The sequence below is a fragment of the Schistosoma haematobium genome, chromosome 1 (assembly GCF_000699445.3).
Source record: "Schistosoma haematobium chromosome 1, whole genome shotgun sequence".
In the NCBI taxonomy this organism is placed as follows: Eukaryota; Metazoa; Platyhelminthes; class Trematoda; order Strigeidida; family Schistosomatidae; genus Schistosoma; species Schistosoma haematobium.
Window position 1 is genome coordinate 84126451 of NC_067196.1, and position 20552 is coordinate 84147002.

The window sequence follows — 20552 nt, forward strand, 5'->3', positions numbered from 1 at the left end:
CATTTCGTGACTGGTAAATTTAAATGATTTAGAAATTATTCGATTATTTTGTGTTTTTCACAACGAATTGTTTGACCCTTGAATCTATACCCGTATATTAGTATATAATAGGTATATACACCAATATGCATATACACCTATATATAAATTTCAGATAACAGATGAAGGCAAGCATTTACCTATTCGTAGCGATATCGTTTTGAACCAGTTATCATTTTAACTGACAAATATTGATGTTTTTATATTGATTAATCCCAGCACTGAAATAAGTTATGGATTTATTGACGAATAATATGGCACTTTGTTAATGTTATGGCAAAGTTTATCACTTCACCGATTCTTATTTACTGTTTTTAGCATCAGTACAATGAGCAGTCAAATATATTCAGAGTATATTGTATTACTCAATCTATGTGGCTTAAAATGGCCCTATGAAATAACATACGTCATGTTTATCTATTCATTGTTCCTTTCACTGTATGCCATTACTACTTACAAACTTGTTTACTTATGTAACTTTACTCTTTTGTCTTTGTTCTGATGTAATTATGACTGATAACTTTTATCTTTGTTAATAATATTCTAGGTGTAAAGTCGATAAATATAGAAGTAATCTGCCCTCAGCATCAATTATAATTTGTTTTCATAATGAAGCTTGGTCAGTATTATTACGTTCAGTACATTCAGTGATAGATCGATCTCCACCAAGTTTGTTAAATGAAATTATACTTGTTGACGATTTCTCTGATCGTCGTAAGTCGTGTCTATATGTTTTGATTCTCTTTACTATTGAGTTACTAATGAGGTATTTGAGCGATAATATTATTCCAGCTTTCAGTGTATCTTTACATCTTTAACGGCAAGACACCATTCTAGAAACATGTTTACATTATGAGATGCTTTTACTTCTTGTATTAATACTAACAAATTAAAGTTTTTTTGTAACGGAAAGAAAAGCCATGTGTTTAATTAATCGTAAATAAATATTAATTCATCTAAGAAATTGTCTCTGAAATGTCATTCTAACGTGTGTTGGCTTGATGAGCAATTAGTGTGACTTTAAAGTTATTAAAATTGATCTTTTTGTGGTTACTTGGTGAACACAAAATAACTCAAAAGTTGAGGATAATTTTTTTATGAGCCTAATCTATCTACGGTGATCAAATCTCAGCGCATTGATTGAAGTCAATGCAATACTTCTACTGGGCGCCAATGAACTCTGAACCCAGCCTTGTAACCATCGAAGAGATAATAAAAGAAAGTAAAACATTCTTTCCTCCTCCAACTGACAATGATATTCGGAAAGATGCCTGAGTGTTTGCACATTATGTGACCTTAGATATCAATCACTGGGGATGAGAGTTTCCTGGAACCTGACCCCCGGTCTTGAAAATTCGAAATGACAATTATTAAAACATTATTTTTGTGCTGGTTATAGTCGAGCATTTAGGAAGTAACCTAATATGGCTGAAGTGCACTTGACATGACTTCTAATTAGTACTGCATGAGTTACATCTTGAACATGGACATGATTATTATCAGTGCGGAAGGATTTGTGGAGATTGTAGGTTTTATTCCTGCTTTCGTATGAGTGAGAAACGCCGATAATAAAGGTACTTATAATATTTATTTACAATCTTGAGTGTTATGATGAATAACGTTAAAAAAATTAATCCTGCTAAGAAGAAACCGGTTTTAGTATTGATTAGTCTTTGTATCAGAGACATGGCATCTTCCTGTTCTCCCGTTTAAGTTTTGTACACATCATGAATCTCACAATATAGTTTCATAAAATTGTAACATCCCGTCGCAGAATTGGCCTTAATAAACGATTTTATTTATTATTATTTGTCATACGTTTTGGTTGTTTTTAATCACCCAATGTTCCTTCAAATATACTTTACTCTGTCCAATTATCTGAACACATCCTATTGCGTAATGCTTTAGATTCTAATGAATGTTATTTCAGGATCTATATTTTACAAGTCATTGACCTATTTCTCATTATAAAATATTGTTTGAAGCGTTTGTTATTCTTACCACAACTAGTACACCTGTCATCACACTATCAATTTGTACTTTCTACTTATTATGTTTATTTATGTAATCCATCTCACTGTTATCATTGACTCATAAACTACCTTGACTGGTTTAATAATTTCGTATATGCCTGTAAATATTATTGTATATTAAAGTTTGGTGAGAATCTTATTGAAAACTATATTGTTCGTTTTTATGTGTTGTAGTACGAATAAGTTGTTTTTGTGATACTGCCACACATTACCTAATTGCTGTTTAATGCTCTTCAGCAGATTTGTCATTTCCTGTGCTAATGTGGTCCTATTTTGTGTTATATTCTCTTTCTTACAGTTATGACCCAGCTATTCCTATTACTTAGTATTCTCGGACACCGATTCACTCGACAAGTCCTCAAATCAGAACACGGTTGAACAGGAAAGAGATTATATTCCGAATAACAAAGTTAGGTGGAAGTAAGAAGCACAATAGGGAAAACGTTAGTATATTTATAGTTTTTACATGAGAAGATTCTAGAGTATTCTCCAAGTATCGACTAGTGCTGATTGGATAAGAATTAGGCAATCACCGTGCACCAAAGCAATCGTGCATTGAGCATGCTTTAATCCAGTCTATGTCCCGCAAACATTTTGTTACACAATAGAATGTAAATTACAGTTATAAGTTGTAGTTGTCTGGTAATTTAATCACAGAGTGTTTGTTCAGATTTGTTGTCATGCAAATGTATAATAAGTTTTATTCATTTTGATTTTGTATCGTTGTAGCCATTTTATGTTAAAGAGTCTTTTAAATATAAATATCGTGCAATCAATGTAGCTTAACGAATAGACAATTCTGTTCACTAAATAATTCATGTATTTGCATGTTTCTAGTTAGATTTTATTAAACATATATCAATTAGTCTAATAATTTCTGAAACTATTCTCATAAAGTTGAATAACTTCGTTTTTTAATATTAAGGAAATAAAAAAGATTGGAGAAAGTTGATAGTTATGAGAAAAAACAGGTTATAATAAGAGTTCAATGTTATGATTTTGGTTATCAATAAAGTTTTAATTCATAAGGTATTGTGACCCATTTTCAACTAGATAGATTTTAGTTATTAGTGAGATTCATGAAGCGCGTTTCGTTTTATTTATCAATTGGATGTGCCTGCAACCTACTGTTGATATTCACAATGGGGCTCGAATCCAGTAGTTTTCATTTCCAATGCCCAACATGTTCTCCACTTAGCTACTGAGTTTATATAACCACCAACATGTAACGGGCACAATGTTGGTATTATCATTCATAAGTTCTCAAATTCACTTGTTGTTGATATTCACAATTTAATTTTGATCAGTTTTTGTTGGCAGCTTGTGACAGAATGATTACATCGAGGCAATCCTCACAGGATGCACATACATCGATAAAAACTGATCAAAATTCCATCATGAATAATAACGAAGGGATAATGTAAACCATTATTAATATTGATTCCTTGATCAAAATATTTTAAACTGAAGTACTGAGTTTTGGGTTTGAAGATCACCTTCACTGCTACAGTTTAATCAATCTTCATACAGAAAGGTTCGCCTTCAAGGCTACCAAGTGAATGTGTATTTTTATACCAAGTTGAAGTAATACTATAATACAATAATATACGTTGTGAACACTACCACAAGGTAGTTTATAACAATTGTTTATTAATGACATATATATAATTTGTTGTATGCAACTACTACTAACGCGTATTGATGAGATTTTGTTCTTATCTAGAACTAAGAATTTACCAATTTGATATAGAGTTGGAGCGGAAATTCGATGAAGCTGTCACATCAAAAGACAGAAATTTGATCGATTGTCAAATCCTAAGATTGAAATAATAGGCGGAATACTTTGAAAAAACAGTTTAACTACCTATCAGATACCTAGTGACTTGCACTAATTTACATCTCTTCGTATCCTCATTCGTGTGTAACTGACAAAGTTTTACATTGGCTGAAATCAACCGGTAGAAAAATGTTGCACGACCGTCGACCATTGTCTTCAATGAGTAACTGCCATACAACAGACACGGTTGAACTCCACTGGCCATGGCCAATGGATTGGTTGAAGTTAGGCCAACCGGGTCATTGGTTTAAAGATTAATCATTCGTGCGCGAGGCCGAAAACCCTGGATTCGAGTCTCCCGTGTGGGCTCTTGTATTCGCAATACTGAGGAGTTCCACACTAGGACAAGACGGTCATCCAGTGTTTCCAGGTTTTCAATGATTTTTTAACATTAATCCATTCATGATATCAATTTAAACTCAACGATCTACACAACCCTATACTAATAAAAAAATATTGTATATTCGTTTTTTCTTTCTTACTGTCTATCCACAACTCCATACACATGATTACATCTAGTATCCATTGGTTCCTTTGTAAGACCAGCTTCGAAAGTAGGTTCATGCATAAATGTTGGTGTACAACTATTGAAAAAAATGTAAAACTAAAAATGAAACCAATTTCTACACAATCTTCCTGATAGATACATATGTTAAATATGTGATTAAAAATAGTAATGTCTATATTTGTATTCTCTTAAATGTGTTATGTTAATTAAAGTTTCTTTAAAAGAACAAAAATACAGAACTGATAATTTAAATAAAATTTTAATTTATCATTATGTTCAATAAGTTGTTTCATCAGTAATAATAACAAGTCTACTTTAAATGGTTTAATCAATCTAATGAAAAATAGTTTCCATTATAATTGTATTAACTTAATTAAAACGTACTAGGAATACAATAGAAACTATTTTTTTTTAAAAAAGAACATTGAACATAATAGTAACACTGACATTATGTACTATTGATCTATATTGAGTGAGAATAATAAGCAAATTTTATTATTATTATAGTCGGACAATATTAAGTCAATAACCTATATGGTGTTCTATTGGTAATTATCCTCTCACTCTCTTTCTCTCTCTCAATCTGTCAATTAAAAGAAATATGAGCTTTTATTATATGAATTACTTAACTATTGACTCAAAAGTTGATTTCAATCGAAAATCGGTATATAAAAAAAGTTGTTCAATTCTAAACAAAACAAAAAATCGAAAAATAAATGAAGAAATAAACAACATTGAAATGTGTTTGAGGGAGAACAATGTAGTGCATATTTCACTTGGTATTGTTTTGCTTGTATCTTTCCATTGAGGTTTAAAACTGCATCATTGCTTACAAAAAGCTTGTGAATTAAAGCAATATCGAGGCATATGTACAGTATGCACATATATGCCAATAACAGACTGATCAATTGCAGTTTTAAAACTCAATTGGAAGATACAAGCCAAACAATACTAAGTGAATTTAAATTCACCTCATTGCACAAGCAAGTGGCTATCAGGACTCAGTAGCTGAGTGGATAACGCGATAGCGTTTGAAGAAAAAGGTACTGGGTTCGAGTCCCAGAGTGAACATCAACTCTCTGAGATGCAGGTACATCCATCTGATGAGTCCTAAATAGGACGAAACGCACGTTCTGGATTCCACTACTAGCCACTATCCATCATTGCTTACAAAAAGTAGTGCATATTTGTTTAATGGAAAAAATAATAATGAAGAGTATTCGATACTTTTCGTTGTGATATTGTATTCCGTTAGCTGTATGGTTGAATGGAATAGCATTTTTTTTCTAAAATTGAGATTTAAAGTTTACTTCTATATTAAGGAGGTATCGACGATGTTGTCCAAAATAAGAGAATGGATGCTTTGTAATTAAATTAATCATTTTAAGAAAATTGAACGTTGTTATCATTATTATCCTATTGGAATTGGCTAATTATATCTGTAAACTGGGCTAAGTTATGTATTTTTGTAAAATGTTTATATTTTATCATGAGATTCATGAATGATTACCACAATTATTCATCGTTTTCTTCTGCTTTTCAAAGAAATGTAAAGTCATTTCTGAACAAATTCATACAACAAATATACTCGGCAATAATCTAAAGTCGTCATGAGAGCAAGACTGTTCATAATCAGTTACAAATGGAAGCTAATCACTGTTTAAACTTACTTTATACATATTTTTTCGATTCACAAGTTAACTACTTTTAAAAAGGAGATTGGGTTACAATAATTGTGCATTCTGTACTGAAAGTTCCTTATTATAATCAAATGTTTGTTGTTAAATAAAAATATTATTACTATTATTATTAATTAAAAAAGACATTCATCTAAACTATGAATCATAATCATTTAAGAATTATGTGTTATTGAGCATATTCTGTTAAATTTGTTTATTATACAGATATTTTTTTCACAGATTGAAATCATGAGTCAATTGAAGCTAGATCAGCATAGAAAACCTGGAAGCACTGGGCGGCCGTTTCGTCCTAGTATGGGACTCCTCAGCAGTGCACATCCACGAACCCGCGTCAATTGACTCATGATTTCAATCTGTGAAATTTCTAAAATCTCCACGAACCCCTTCTGATAATAATCATCTGCTCACTAGTGACTGACTTCAAGAGAAACTCCTGGAGTTCTATTGAGAAGCCGTTACCAGTGGAGTTCAACCGTGTCTGTCGTGAGATGATTTCACCTCACTGACGACAATGGTGTACGGTGGCGCGACTTCGTGGATTGGTTGAAGTTACACATTAACACCGTTGAATGCCGGCTCAGTGGTCTAGTTGGTTAAGTGCCTGGCGTGAGACTGATAGGTCCGGGGTTCGAATCTCGCAGGGTGCGAGATCGTGGATGCGCACTGCTGAGGAGTCCCATACTAAGATGAAACGATCGTCCAGTGCTTCCAGGTTTTCCATGGTGTTCTACCTTCAATTGACTCATGATTTCAACCTGTGAAATTTCCTAAAACCTCCACAAACCCCTTCAGATATTTTTTATCGTGAACTGAAGTCGAAATATATATTTCATGACCAGGAAAACTTGCTTTATTTAATATATATATATATATATATATATATAATTCAGTTGCAAAATCATAACATTCGTAATATCCTATCATGTTTATGAACCATGTAATTAATCAAAACATTTATAGATTGATATGTGTACACTGTGTGCTGGTCAATAATCATGCGATTATAACAGATTTGATTGACCTAGTAAGTGATTATTGAAAGAAGTAGATAGATGAGGTCACATCTAATCATTTGCTCACGAAATCAAATTCATTCAGTCTACCATGAAGGATCATTTAAATGTTACACAGGATATCTGCTTTCAGTTCTCATGGCAGTGTGTTCTTTGGTCTTTCTGTTTCCCGTTTTCCTTCAGGATTCCGAGCTAAGGCTTGCCTTGTGATACGATTTGATGATTTCCTTAATGCATATCCTATCCACTTCCAACATCTTTTCCTTATGTCCTTCTCATCTGGAAGCTGGTTTGTCCTCTCTCACAGTAGACTGTTGTTGATGTTATCCGGCCAACAAACATTGAGTATCTTGTGTAGACAATTGTTTATAAGTACTTGTACACTTTTGATGATGGTTTTGGTAGTTCTCCAAGTTTCACCCCCGTATAGTGGAACTGTCTTGACGTTTGTATTGAAGATTGTGACTTTGATACTCGTTAACAGTTGTTTTGAGTACCATTTGTTCTTCAACTGGTAATTGCTTAGCTTTTCTATAAATAGTGATATAGAAATTAGTTACTCTTTATCATACATTCATTATTCTATTAAATAATTCATTTTGATTACATTTCAATTTGTTTTAATGGTTAGGTAAAATAATTGGTCAATAAATTTATCACTTTTCTATAACCATTTACAAAAAATTATTTTCAGAATGAGTTTTGTGGAGATTTTAGGAAATTTCACAGGTTGAAATCATGAATCAGTTGAAGCTAGACCTCCATTGAAAACCTGGAAGCACTGGACGGCCGTTTCGTCTTAGTATGGGACTCCTCAGAAGTGCGCATCCACGACCCCGCCCCCCGCGGGACTCGAACCCAGGACCTACTGGCTTCGCGCGCTAGCACTTAACCATTAGACCACTGAGCCGGCATCCAACGGTGTTAATGTGTAACTTCAACCAATCCACGAAGTTGAGCCACCGAACACCATTGTCTTCAGTGAGTTGATATCTCACGACAGACCTGGTTGAACTCCACTGGCGGGTTCGTGGATGCGCACTGCTGAGGAGTCCCATACTAGGACGAAACGGCCGTCCAGTGCTTTCAGGTTTTCAATGGTGGTCTAGCTTCAACTGACTCATGATTTCAACCTGTGAAAAAATTATTTGATAAATGGCGTGTATCATTTGACGAACTTTGTTTTAGTGCTACTACATATTTCATTGGATAATCAACGTTGTTAAGTGTAGATTATTCCAAAAACAGAGTTCATGTTCAAATTCATTTGATTTCAAAAGGTTTTGGGCAATAAAACTTAAACTGGAGAGAAATGTATCAAACTTTCAAGGTTATGAAATCATTTGATAGCTCAAATGTATATAATAGGGTTAAGTTTCAATCTGTATAGATGCGTACAGGAAAGTTTTGACTACAATGCTTGATGTAGCAGTATTTGATAACAATAAAATGTGAAAAAGCAACCGAAACAGGTTTCTTTCACGTGGAAAATATTGTTCTATTTTTATAACTTATAATATCTGATTATTATCAGTATAGGGGATATGTGGAGATTGTAGTATTTTCACAGTTCGGTTCACGAGTCAATCTAAGCTAAATTACCATTGAAAACCTGGAAGAATGTGAAGTTTTGCTATTTGTATTCTTTACAAGGTTAATAAACTTGTAAAGTTATGTATTCAGCTGTGATTGATATGTAAAACTGATTTTTAAGTCGTTGTACCACTGTGAACTTAACTGTTATCACAAATACTTTGATTATTGTATTGATATATTCTAATTTCTAATGAACTATGCATCTATTTGTATTTAGTTAATATGAATAAAGCTCATTTCAAAAGTGAAATGTTCCACAGTATTACGTGTGTATGTTCTAAACGTCAGTAATATTGATATAATCTATTTGATATCGTCTTTCTGATAATCTCTAGTTTATTTTTATCCTATATATTGATGTCTATTTCAAGCTTTATTGGCAAACAGAGAGATAAAAGATTAACATAAAGTAGCTTATTTGTAAAGGTTGTGTAAAATCTTCTTCTAGTTGATGTCAAAGACTCCAATTGATCGGTTGAGAAGATTCAATCAAATGAAAATAATTTGTAAGTCACCTCATAGCACAAGCCTCTGGCTATCTGAACTTAATAACAAAATTGGTAACGCAATGGGCGTTTAAAGCAAAAAGTGTTAGGTTCGCCTTTCACTGTGATTATCAACACTAGGATGCTAGTATATCCAGCTAACATGTTCCAAATAGGACGAAATGAGTGTCCCTGATTCCACTGCTAGACGCTAACCAATTCTAATCAGTAGTACAAAATGATTGTATATGTATTCAATATTCATATATTTGATGTATTTTACTGATGATTATTAGTGATAACGTTAGAAGTATACAATAGTTTATTGATTTTCACCAATAAGTCTCCTTGTCTTAATTTATGTAATGAAGTTTCTTGATTTTCTTCAATTCTAGACATTCTTATAATTAGTACAGTTAATTTTATTTTATTTCCTTCATGTTTTAATTTGTTCATTGTTCTTTTCTTTTAATGACCCAATTAGTCAGTTTGTTTATATCGATTAATTCCAGAGCAAAATAATTAGCGATACCCTGTACCGTTTTTTTTAATAATAATATTAACTATCATTCTATTCGCTTTTTAGGTCATTTCCAGCATTCAGTGCATCTTTTTAACCTGTTTGATAATATGTGAATAAATTGTAATTATTTAATAAGTGTACACAAATTATAAAACATGCATTTATAATATTAATGGTGAAAGTATTGTTTAGTATTCTCATATATATATACATGAAATAGTTTGTACAAATTAACAGATTATCGATAGCTTTCGTGTCCCTTTCGATTGTTACTACTATTGATCTGTTAGTAAGTATGTATCTTCGTTATGATAAAACACTTTATGATATTGACTGACAAACCTTTCAAAACTATTTTAATAAAATAATGAATACCCTCTTATTGTTATTATTAATCTTTCTACTAATATCTAATTGAATATGTCGATAAAAATCAGGTATACCATAACGATCATTATTATTATTATTATTCATAAACTGTTGAGAAAAATAATTATTCTGATAAAATCAATTGATTGATTGTTAAAAGTTTCAGGAGTGGTAGGTGTTATTTTTTTATTCAATAGTAGTATTCACTATGTTCAGTATTATGTGTTTGATGATGATATGAAGAAAAAATTATCCGGCTAAAATATACACGATAGCAACAGTATTCCGTCCTTTGTATCCAGTTAACTTGTAAATATTCAGCATTGTATAGCTGCCACTCATCGATAGCAGCCTTAAAAAGGTTTGACTTGAATTTAGCTGTAAGTAATTCACCTCACTGTAAACCTTTTTATGAAAAGCTTGCGAGTATATTTGGTTTACATCCATGATAAGGGCGGACTGCTTGAGCATCTGGGCTACCTGTTCCTGCCATCTAGATATTTCAACAAGTTATCTATTTTTGCTTGTTTTAATATATCATTATGTTTATTAATCGCATGACCTATTCTGCTGCGTTTCTGAAAAGTGTACAACCTTTCGTTGTAAAAGTTACAAAAAACTCAATAAGAGCCAATGTGGTTGCTGGCAATATACAGCGAAAAGAATGCACATTATTCAGATGTTCATTTATTGAACTGCTAACATCTAACTGGCGATCACTCAATATTTATCGCTAGGACCGACCAAGAAGAAAGAAACGGAAACTTGTTGAAATACTTTACGCTGAGAATTCTATATTGTACCAAAAATATAATATTGAATAAAGCTGATGATAATAATAAAAATAGTGATTGTTCATTTAGAACAATTCTTAAATAAAAAACTTTGTTGTGATATTTAAACTATTGCAAAATCGGTGATTTATGAGTTTGACCAGGTCTATATATATATATACTATTCTGCACTGCATTTTGATAATTCCCCTTTGGCATTTTTGCTTGCTGAGTAACTTACCATGATATTTTGTCACAAGGTTTTTTGAAGATAGATCTTGGTTAGTAGTTGAATTCAGGGCAGACATCTCGTCCTAATACATACTAACCTGGACGAGTCAGGAATTATCTGGATTTAATAACCCAGTGGACACTTGCAGCAAAACGTAATGCGTTCGAGTCTTAATATGAACGTTAGTACTGCAATACATTTATATCCAGTTAACGAATCTCACACAGAACGAAATGTGGGTTATGGATTTCACTACTAAGTACAACCGATCTATTCTGAAAACTATTTCTGTCGAATAACGTGTTTATTCATAGTTCAAACTTTTCAACCTTTTTCAAACTGATCCATTGATTTTTTTGCATGACCTACTATTGTTGTACATGATTTTGAAGTTGCTAATTTTCGTGTTTTAACATTTATGTACTGAAGTGTTTAACTATTAATACTGCCTTTATAAATGATCAAGTTCAGTTGATTAAAAATTACACAATAAAACCTTATTCAGTTTCTTGTTATGATAGTCGTTGTTGCAAAATAGATGGATTATTTGAAATATAAATGTTGATAACAGGAGCAAATATCTTGACAACTGCTTTGTGCGTTCATTTTGAACTGCTCTATTATCAGTCAAGAATTTAGTATTTTTGTTCGCCAAAATCAGTTTGATAGATCACTAATTTAACATAACAACGGTATTTGTTCTTGACTTGTTTTCTGTGAATTCAGCCTATCTCAGAGAAGCACTAGAAGAATATATGGGAATGTTGAATGTTGTCAAAATTGTTCGTACCAAACGACGTGAAGGATTGATCAGAGCAAGAATGATTGGTTCAGAACACAGTACTGGGAAAGTGCTCGTATTTCTAGATTCGCATATTGAATGTACCACAGGTGAGCTTGGTAATACATTAACATTACCTGATTGTACGAGTGTTTCATAATATTGTATCTTTTAGAGGATGTAAATATGAATTTTTTGAGTGTAAACATATTTTTATAAAGAATAAAGGTTAAGAGTTCGAATGTGCTCGACTTAGTGTTGTCAGGTTTAACAACTATACAAAAGAACTATTAACTTTTGCTATTTTTATCACTACCTACGTTCTTCATCACTAAACTAGTTTATATGTAGTGAACAATTTTCTTGATGATATTCAAGTAAGATTATTTCCAAACAGTTTAGATCATATTTTATATGATTTAATTGACTCCTCATATTCTATATATATATATATATATATATATATATATATATATATATATATATATATATATATTTGATCATGTCAGTCATTCACTGATGTTTCTGACTGGTTTTATATGAGTGTTGTGTGGGTGTGCGTTTACCACATACAGTCTTCATAACGTTTCTTCATTATTTTTTATCTATCTGATTATAAATATTGACTCATGCTTTGTTAAAGGGGAGTTTCTACGTTTGTCTTCCCCGCTTCACATCTCGTCTTATAATCTCTCCAATCAAATAAGTACTTGAAATAGATTCATCTGAATTAATTCGTACTCGGCCTTTTATTACACTCGTCGCCTAAACGGAGATAAATTAGATACACTGAACCAAACAGAGGATTTCTGTTCATAGTCGGTCAACGTTAATCCCTTCATCATTACTCATGTAATCGATATGTTGACACACATTATTCAAATAACATATTTGAAGTGAATTATAAAATGATCATAAGACAAATCTGTGCTCTAGTAAAATGTACATTCAATTTACGGCTTTCTGACTTTCTGAATCCAGAGGGAGAGAGACAGAGTTCTTACTGATAATGTGTACTTGATCTCCCACACATTTCTGTATATTGTACCATATAGATTTTACTTCATATGAATATGAAATCTGTGGTTATTTACAGTTCAACATTGAGACAATATTCACCTTTCAGTTGATGTAGTATAACTAAACACAGTACGATGTTGTCCGCACTGACATATAAGTTGTAAGTCGAACATGACAAGAATACTCTGTTGAAATGACAACCGGAAATCGTGTAATAATGATAAATGACACACTGATATTAGTAGTATCCTTCGAATCTGTGCTTCACTGATCTTAAACCACCGGTTACAATGTACAAGTTATATCTTGCATGAAATTGTGCATTTTATTGTTGATTAGTTGTTTTTCATTTACAAACGTACATCGTTCAACGTCATTAAATATTTAACCGTTCATACTTGTCCTTGTTTATTTTCTAGGTTGGCTTGAACCACTTTTAGATCGTATTGCTTACAATTCGTCAATTGTTGTTGTTCCTGTAATATCGACTATAAGTGATAAAACGTTGAAGTATAATTTTCTTAAGGCGGCTCATGTTCAAGTTGGTGGATTTGATTGGAGTTTAACATTCCGATGGCATGAACAAACTGAACGTGACAAAAATCGACCTGGTGCACCATATTCACCTGTTAGGTAATTAATACAAACTAAATTTTGTGATGTAACTAAATTTAATCAAGATTACGTAATATGAATTATAGCAGTAAGATTAATAATTTAGTAGCGGATTATAATGTGAGTGTAATAAGTTGATTAGAATGTTTTGTTACAGTGAATAAAGGTAATAGAGGTGGAAAATTAAATGAAGTTATGTAGGGAAGAATTATGGATAAAATCATGAGGATATTTTGCACCTCTACTACCTTTAATTATTGTAGAGAAACTTCTTAATCATCTTACTGCATTCACTCAGTAATTCGTTTGCGTTGGCGCACGAGACCGAAGGTCCTGGATCCGAGTCCCACATGCGAGATCGTGGAAGCGCACTGTTGGGGGGTCTCATAATAAGACGAAATGGCCATTCAGTGTTTCCAAGTTTTCAATGGTGGTCTAGCTTAGATATTAAAAGTTATATTGTTATTATTCATATCACGTAATGTAGTATTATAATCTTTCGATAGCATCATTATGTTCATTCCTTGTTCACATGTCCTCATGGAACTAGTACTTCAACATAAAAAAATTTCACGTAAATTTCATCTGTTCAAAACCTGCTGTTATCAATCTTTTTATGCTTTTACTTAAGTTTTCTTCGTAGAGATTGTTTCTCTCTTTTAGAAATCGAATGACAACCTGTTAGTATTCGAATGTATTCAACAAAAATGCAGTTAGACTGGTTTATTTTCTGCATTTTAGGCATTTTTAATGCAACCAGTTAATGATAATTGTACAGTATAGAGTTGATTTGATCGTTAAAGATTATATATGTTTTTGATAATTTTGATTATTACTTCGAACAAGTCCAGTCAAGTTTGCTAGACGAAACTTTGGAATCATTTTAATTTCAACCGCTGAGATTATGTGAAATATAATTTCCACATATAATGATAATTATTGTTATTGAAATAACAGACAATGGTCTTTATTTCGACGCGCGGATTCTCATGCCTAAGTAATCTTGGACGTAACAGATACCCATTGCTTCCAGGTTTTCAGTGGTGATCTGGCTAAGATCAGGATTTGATTTAAAAACTATGGAACTTCTGTCATCTTGTCATCAGTTATAATCAGTGATATCTATTTTATTCCTCTGATATATGCTTTTTATCTATCAAACTACAATGGTCAAATCCTGACATGACTACAATCCATTAAATTCAAAGTTTTTATACCTTTAAGTAGATTAAATTTCCAGAATTAATTCTGAACAGTTTTAAATAGTAAAGGTGAAAAAACACATATCATAAACATTTGATTTTTCTTTACTTGCCTTTTTCATCGAATGATTTTCTCACTCCATCTTATTATGTTTTTTATAATTAGTTGTTTGTCAGATTTAACAACTTTCAGGTAATTAAAGAACGTTAATTGAATAATTCCTCAATGGACTTAAAAAAAACAAGACAGAACTTATGACTTCGAGATGAGTACTTCAATCAATGCTTCGTAACTAGATCATTATTTATAAAATTTAATGAATTAGCTACATATTGCATTGTTTTTTACTTGTCCTTATAAGGATTACTGTAAAAGTATTAGTCAATGATTATTTAATATTTCGATTGATTAAGTAATTATTCCTATTATGCAATTGTTTTTATTGACTGAATGTTGTTTTTCTACATTAATCTCTTTGGTAATATTGGTTGATTGAAATTCGTGAAAATCACTTTATTTATATAATTTCTGTAAAATATAGACTTGTTTGATTAATGCACTTCATGTGTAATGTAAATCGAATTTCAAATTGTTCGCTTCCACTTTTATTGAGATATGAGCTACCAATTGTTTACGTAATTTCTACTACATTTTCTATACACCGTATATGTAATTGGAGTCATAGTTATTGTACAAAAAATGTTGTGTCAATCATAGTTTACAAAAAATAATATCGCGAATTGATTGTATTTAAACATGTACAACATGGAATTACAGCTCAGTGATCTAAAGAAGTTATGGGTACGTGCATGAGATCAAACGTCCTGGGTTCGATCTTTGGCAGGGTTGTACATTCACACCTCCGAGTAGTTCTCTGCTGTAATGAAACAGTTGTCCATTACTTCTTGGTTTTCAGCGATGGCCAAAGTTGGATCAGTCTATGATGCAAATTGTGTGAAAAGAATAATCTTCACAAAACTTCAAAACTCAAAATATCTGCACGAAATATTAATCTACATAATAATCAATCTTTTTCTTGCACTTTTATAATCTATGAAAGACACACTTCACATGGTTGACTTGGTCGTCCAGTTTTGATTTGTGGATCTTGTATATATGTTCATCATTTTTCGGAAATAAATATCCAGACATTTTTGGTAGTCAACCTAATAACGTTAGCCAACCCAGTTTCATAAATTGGATTCGTGTACCTAGTTTAAATTACTTTGACTTTTTTATACCGATTTCTCTTTAGCTCACTTTGATTAGACTGTGTCAAATGGACCATAGTTTTCGATGTTCAAATATTTTAATTTACTCGTAAGTTACTACTATTTGATCACAGATCTCTTAGAAATATTGCCAGCATCTGCTGTGATCGCAACTTAGTTCCTAAAGCTGAATTCTAAAAGGCATACTTATTTTTTGATAAAGAAAAGGTTGGTATACTGAGGCAATCAGACATATGCCAAATAACTTGTAAAAGATACTGAAGCCTACATGAACCATATCAGCTTAAGCTTATATCACGGCAGCAACCAAAAAAAAATCAAGCATCCCATTTAAATCGATGGAAATGATGACATAAAAATTTCCTACTCAAGCCATTTCAACAATGGTGTTTGAGGTAATGAAATCTATCCCAATAAAAATGTTATAATAACCCATAGTGTTATTGACGTGGTAGACGCCCAACTTCGAGATCAACAAGCTGGATTCCGTAGGGATCGGTCGTGCACAGACCAAATTAAAACACGGATAATCGTCGAACAATCAGTTGAGTGGAACTCGTCACTGTACATCAACTTCATTGATTATGAAAAGATATTTGACAGTGTAGATAGGAGAACGTTATGGAAACGTCTTCGACGCTACGGAGTTCCTGAGAAGATTATCAATATTATCCGGAACTCAAACGACGGGCTACAGTGCAAGGTCGTGCATGGAGGACAGCTGACAGATGCATTCCAAGTAAGGACCGGATTCAGACAAGTCTAACTACTCTCTCCCTTCCTCTTTCTTCTGGTGGTTGACTGGATTATGAAGACCTCGACATCTGAGGGAAAACACGGCATACAATAAACAGCTCAGAACCAATTAGACGATTCGGACTTCGCAGATCACCTAGCCCTTCTATCCCATATACACGAACAAATGCAGGTAAAGACAGCCAGTGTAGCAGCAGTCTCTGCATAAGTAGGTCTCAACATACACAAAGGGAAAACCAAGGTCCTCAAATTCAAAGCGGAGAACAGCAATCCAATCACTCTTGATGGCGAAACTCTGGAAGATGTAGAATCCTTCACATACCTATGAAGCATCATCGATGGACAAGGAGATGGACGTAAAGGCGAGGATCGGCAAAGCAAGGGTCGCATTCCTACAATTGAAGAACATATGGGACTCAAAACAACTTTCAACCAATATCAAAGTGAGAATCCTCAATACGAACGTCAAGGCAGTTCTACTGTATGGAGCTGAAACTTGGAGAACTACAACAACCACAATCAAGAAAGTACAAGTATTTATAAATAGCTGCCTACGCAAGATACTCAACATCCATTGGCCGGATACCATCAGCAATAGCCTTGTGTGGGAGAGAACAAACCAACTTCCAGCTGAAGAAGAAATTAGGAAAAGACGATGGGAATGGATAGGACATACATTACGCAAATCATCAAACTGCATCACGAGGCAAGCCCTAACCTGGAATCCTAGAGAGAAGCGAAAAGAGGAAGGCCAAATAACACATTATGTTGGGAAATCGAAGCAGACATGAAAAGGATCAATAGGAACTGTGAAGAGCTGGAAAAAATTGCCCATTGTAGGGTTGGGTGGAGAATGCTGGTGAGCGGCCTATGCTCCTTCACGAGGAGTAACAGGCGTAAGTAAGTAAGTAAGTTATTGAATAAGAAGAAGAGAATTCAGCGAAGAAAATTTCGTCGAAATAAAATTTTCTTGGCTGGATTCTTTTTTTCTTATTCAAAATTTTTATAATTAACTTATGGTTTAAGTGATACAAAGATTATTTCTCAAGCTGATTTTTTTACATTATTTTAATGCTTCAACAATCAACGTTCTTCTTTGAAAACTCAGATTAGTTGAATACAAAAAGCATTCAAATCATATTTTCTCAAATAAGTCAGTCACCTTACAAGTGTCAATTAAAATTTTCGTTATTCACACTTTTTTGTTTCACTATCGTGTTATCATGACTACAATAAAGGCAACTATAATGGGTATTCACTGAATTGATTATTAGTTATTAGATTTAATTTGAATGGTCTACATTGGCTTTCACTGTTAATCATTATTTATTGAATGATTTATATCCGTACACTATTGTTTATAACAAGTATTTCAACAGAGATTCTAAATTTGAGGACACGTTATTCAATATTAACTTATCTACATGTTTATAATTTCATTTATATTTACAAGATATTTTAATTGTATCATGGGTTTTAAATGTTCATACCTCTGTAGAGCATTGTTCAAAGAATAAAAAAAGACTACTTCAATTATAAGGTTACATAATGGATCCTTAAAACATTTACTTAAGTTTTTATAAATGAAGCATTATTACATCATATAGACCTGTATTTAATATAATCCATAATTGTATTTTTAGAAATTCTATTTAGTATTTTATAATGTTAACCCATCATTTTATCAAACATCAAAACACAAATTTGAGTTTATGTTTTTGTTTTGATTATTCCAAATGGTATTCTAAATGGTATTTATTTGTCATTTACATTCCATTATTATAAAAGTTTATAATACTATACTCTTATCAATACACATTTTGACATAAGCAACATTCTTGTACATACTTAGATCTAGATTACATAACATGATTTATACTTTATTTTAATATGTAATAGGCCTTTCGAAATAATCTAAGTATTATTATTATGATGATTAATGTTCGTTTCTTATTTACTCTAGTGAACTGTATGCGCATTCGTGTGTTGTAAAATATTTGGGAATTCTGTGAAAATAGTTTTATTATATATATATATATATATATATATATATATATATATATCAACTTAATTTGTGTAGATTTTTATTTTCCTGAAAGTATCGCCTTGATGCTACCATTTTATCATAAATATTTTAGGCTATAAATTATAAAGAAGAGTTCAATATAATCCTGATGAATTTGACTAAATTCTTAGTCGATTAGTGATATGTCTTGTTGATTGAATGCTACTTGTTATACCTGGTCATCGCTGATTGTTGTGTCGGAAACGCTTATCAATTATAAACGAAACGATAGACCTCTGCAATTCTCACGACGAGAAAGTAAGAACACAAAGACTGGTATAAGTGAAGATTTATTAACGCCCAAAACACGACGACCCTAGTCGAAAATACATTCATTTGTATATTAATTAGTACACATACTTTGATGAATAATTAGGATGAAATCACATATGTAAAAAATAGTTATAATAAATCATAAGCTGAGCATAGTTCATATCCATTGAATACAAGAATATCGTATGTTATACAGAATGAACTATCATACGAGAAAAGAAAACAAATACCGCATTGAGTAATCATTATATTGAATCAAAACGGAAGCAATGTTATTATTATTTTTTTTATTAATGGCTTTATTCAGTATTATATTTTGGTACAATATAGAATTCTCAGCACAGGGTATTTCAACAAGTTACTTACGCAAAAAGAACAGCAAGAAAGACAAAAAAGGAACAAGAAAGGTTTTACGAAAACCAAAAAACTGTACAACTTTTCAAATTAGAGACATAATAAGAATGCAGGTTATTGATTACGTTAACTCTAACAACCTGTTCGTCACAGAGTATATTTGCTAGGTAAGGTATTATAGAACTTTTACACTTTTGCTTGCGTGCATGGATTTTAATGTAATTACATCTCGTTCTACCAGAAGATATACAAGGAGGAAGATAAGAGTGAAGGGGATGGTTAGTATCTGATAAAATAACACCTGCCAGGAGTTTGCATGACTTTATATGTCCACAACCATATTATTTATGACCTCGAAAGATTCACCACACATCTTGCTAACTGCCCTCAGCACTTTCCGCAATACAGCAAAGTCTTTTCTCAAAAGCCCGGGTAAGTAAATCAATCTAATTTTGACTTTTACCATCATATCAGTCAGAAAACAGACTAAGATTGGCACTTTAGTGTTTGAGAAAGAACTAAGGTTGTATGGTTAAAATTCAGGGATAGGGTTGATTTACGTGTTATAAGCAACCTAAAAAGAAGAATCGAACATTTGTAAGAACTACAATCTAAATTTGGATGAGTAGTTTTACAGTAGTCGGGTACCTAATTAATGTGGAAAACATAAAAGTGATGAGTTATATTTGTAATAAATATCTCGGCAACCAAAGTAAATCCAACGTTTGATTATATTTTCTTCAAAAAGCTTGAACCAAATTGCCGTGTGTAACGTTGGATTTTATCAAATTTCATTTTCGGAGATCTTTTACAGATATGATTTTCCTCTTTAATGGCATCATTTTTACTCTTTAATATCAAGAAATAAATTTTGTATATAACTTTAAATGTTCTAGTCACTTTACAAAAGGTGATCGTACTGCTCTTTTTACATGATGTAAGCTAAAATTGAGTGAGTTTAGGGTTAGAACCCCTTAAATCATTTTCTTGTTTCTATATGATCTACCGTTTTGAATAAGTTCAGATAATGATAATAATAGAGTTCAGTACACACATTTGATCGGATTTTGGATTTGTCAGCACTCCAGTACGAATGTTCACACTGAAACTCGAGACTAGTGCGCTTCACTTCGAATAATTGTATG

General features: G+C 32.2%; 1 protein-coding gene across 1 annotated transcript in view; it reads left to right on the forward strand.

Annotated features, from left to right (window-relative positions):
- The window catches only part of PGANT9 (putative polypeptide N-acetylgalactosaminyltransferase 9), a 46621-nt gene that overhangs the window by 8321 nt on the left and 17748 nt on the right, over positions 1 to 20552 (forward strand). Inside the window, exons 6-8 of the mRNA XM_051209888.1 lie at positions 587 to 753; positions 11835 to 11999; positions 13329 to 13542. Coding sequence (XP_051075360.1) covers positions 587 to 753; positions 11835 to 11999; positions 13329 to 13542 — 546 coding nt within the window. The remainder of the gene's footprint in view (positions 1 to 586; positions 754 to 11834; positions 12000 to 13328; positions 13543 to 20552) is intronic.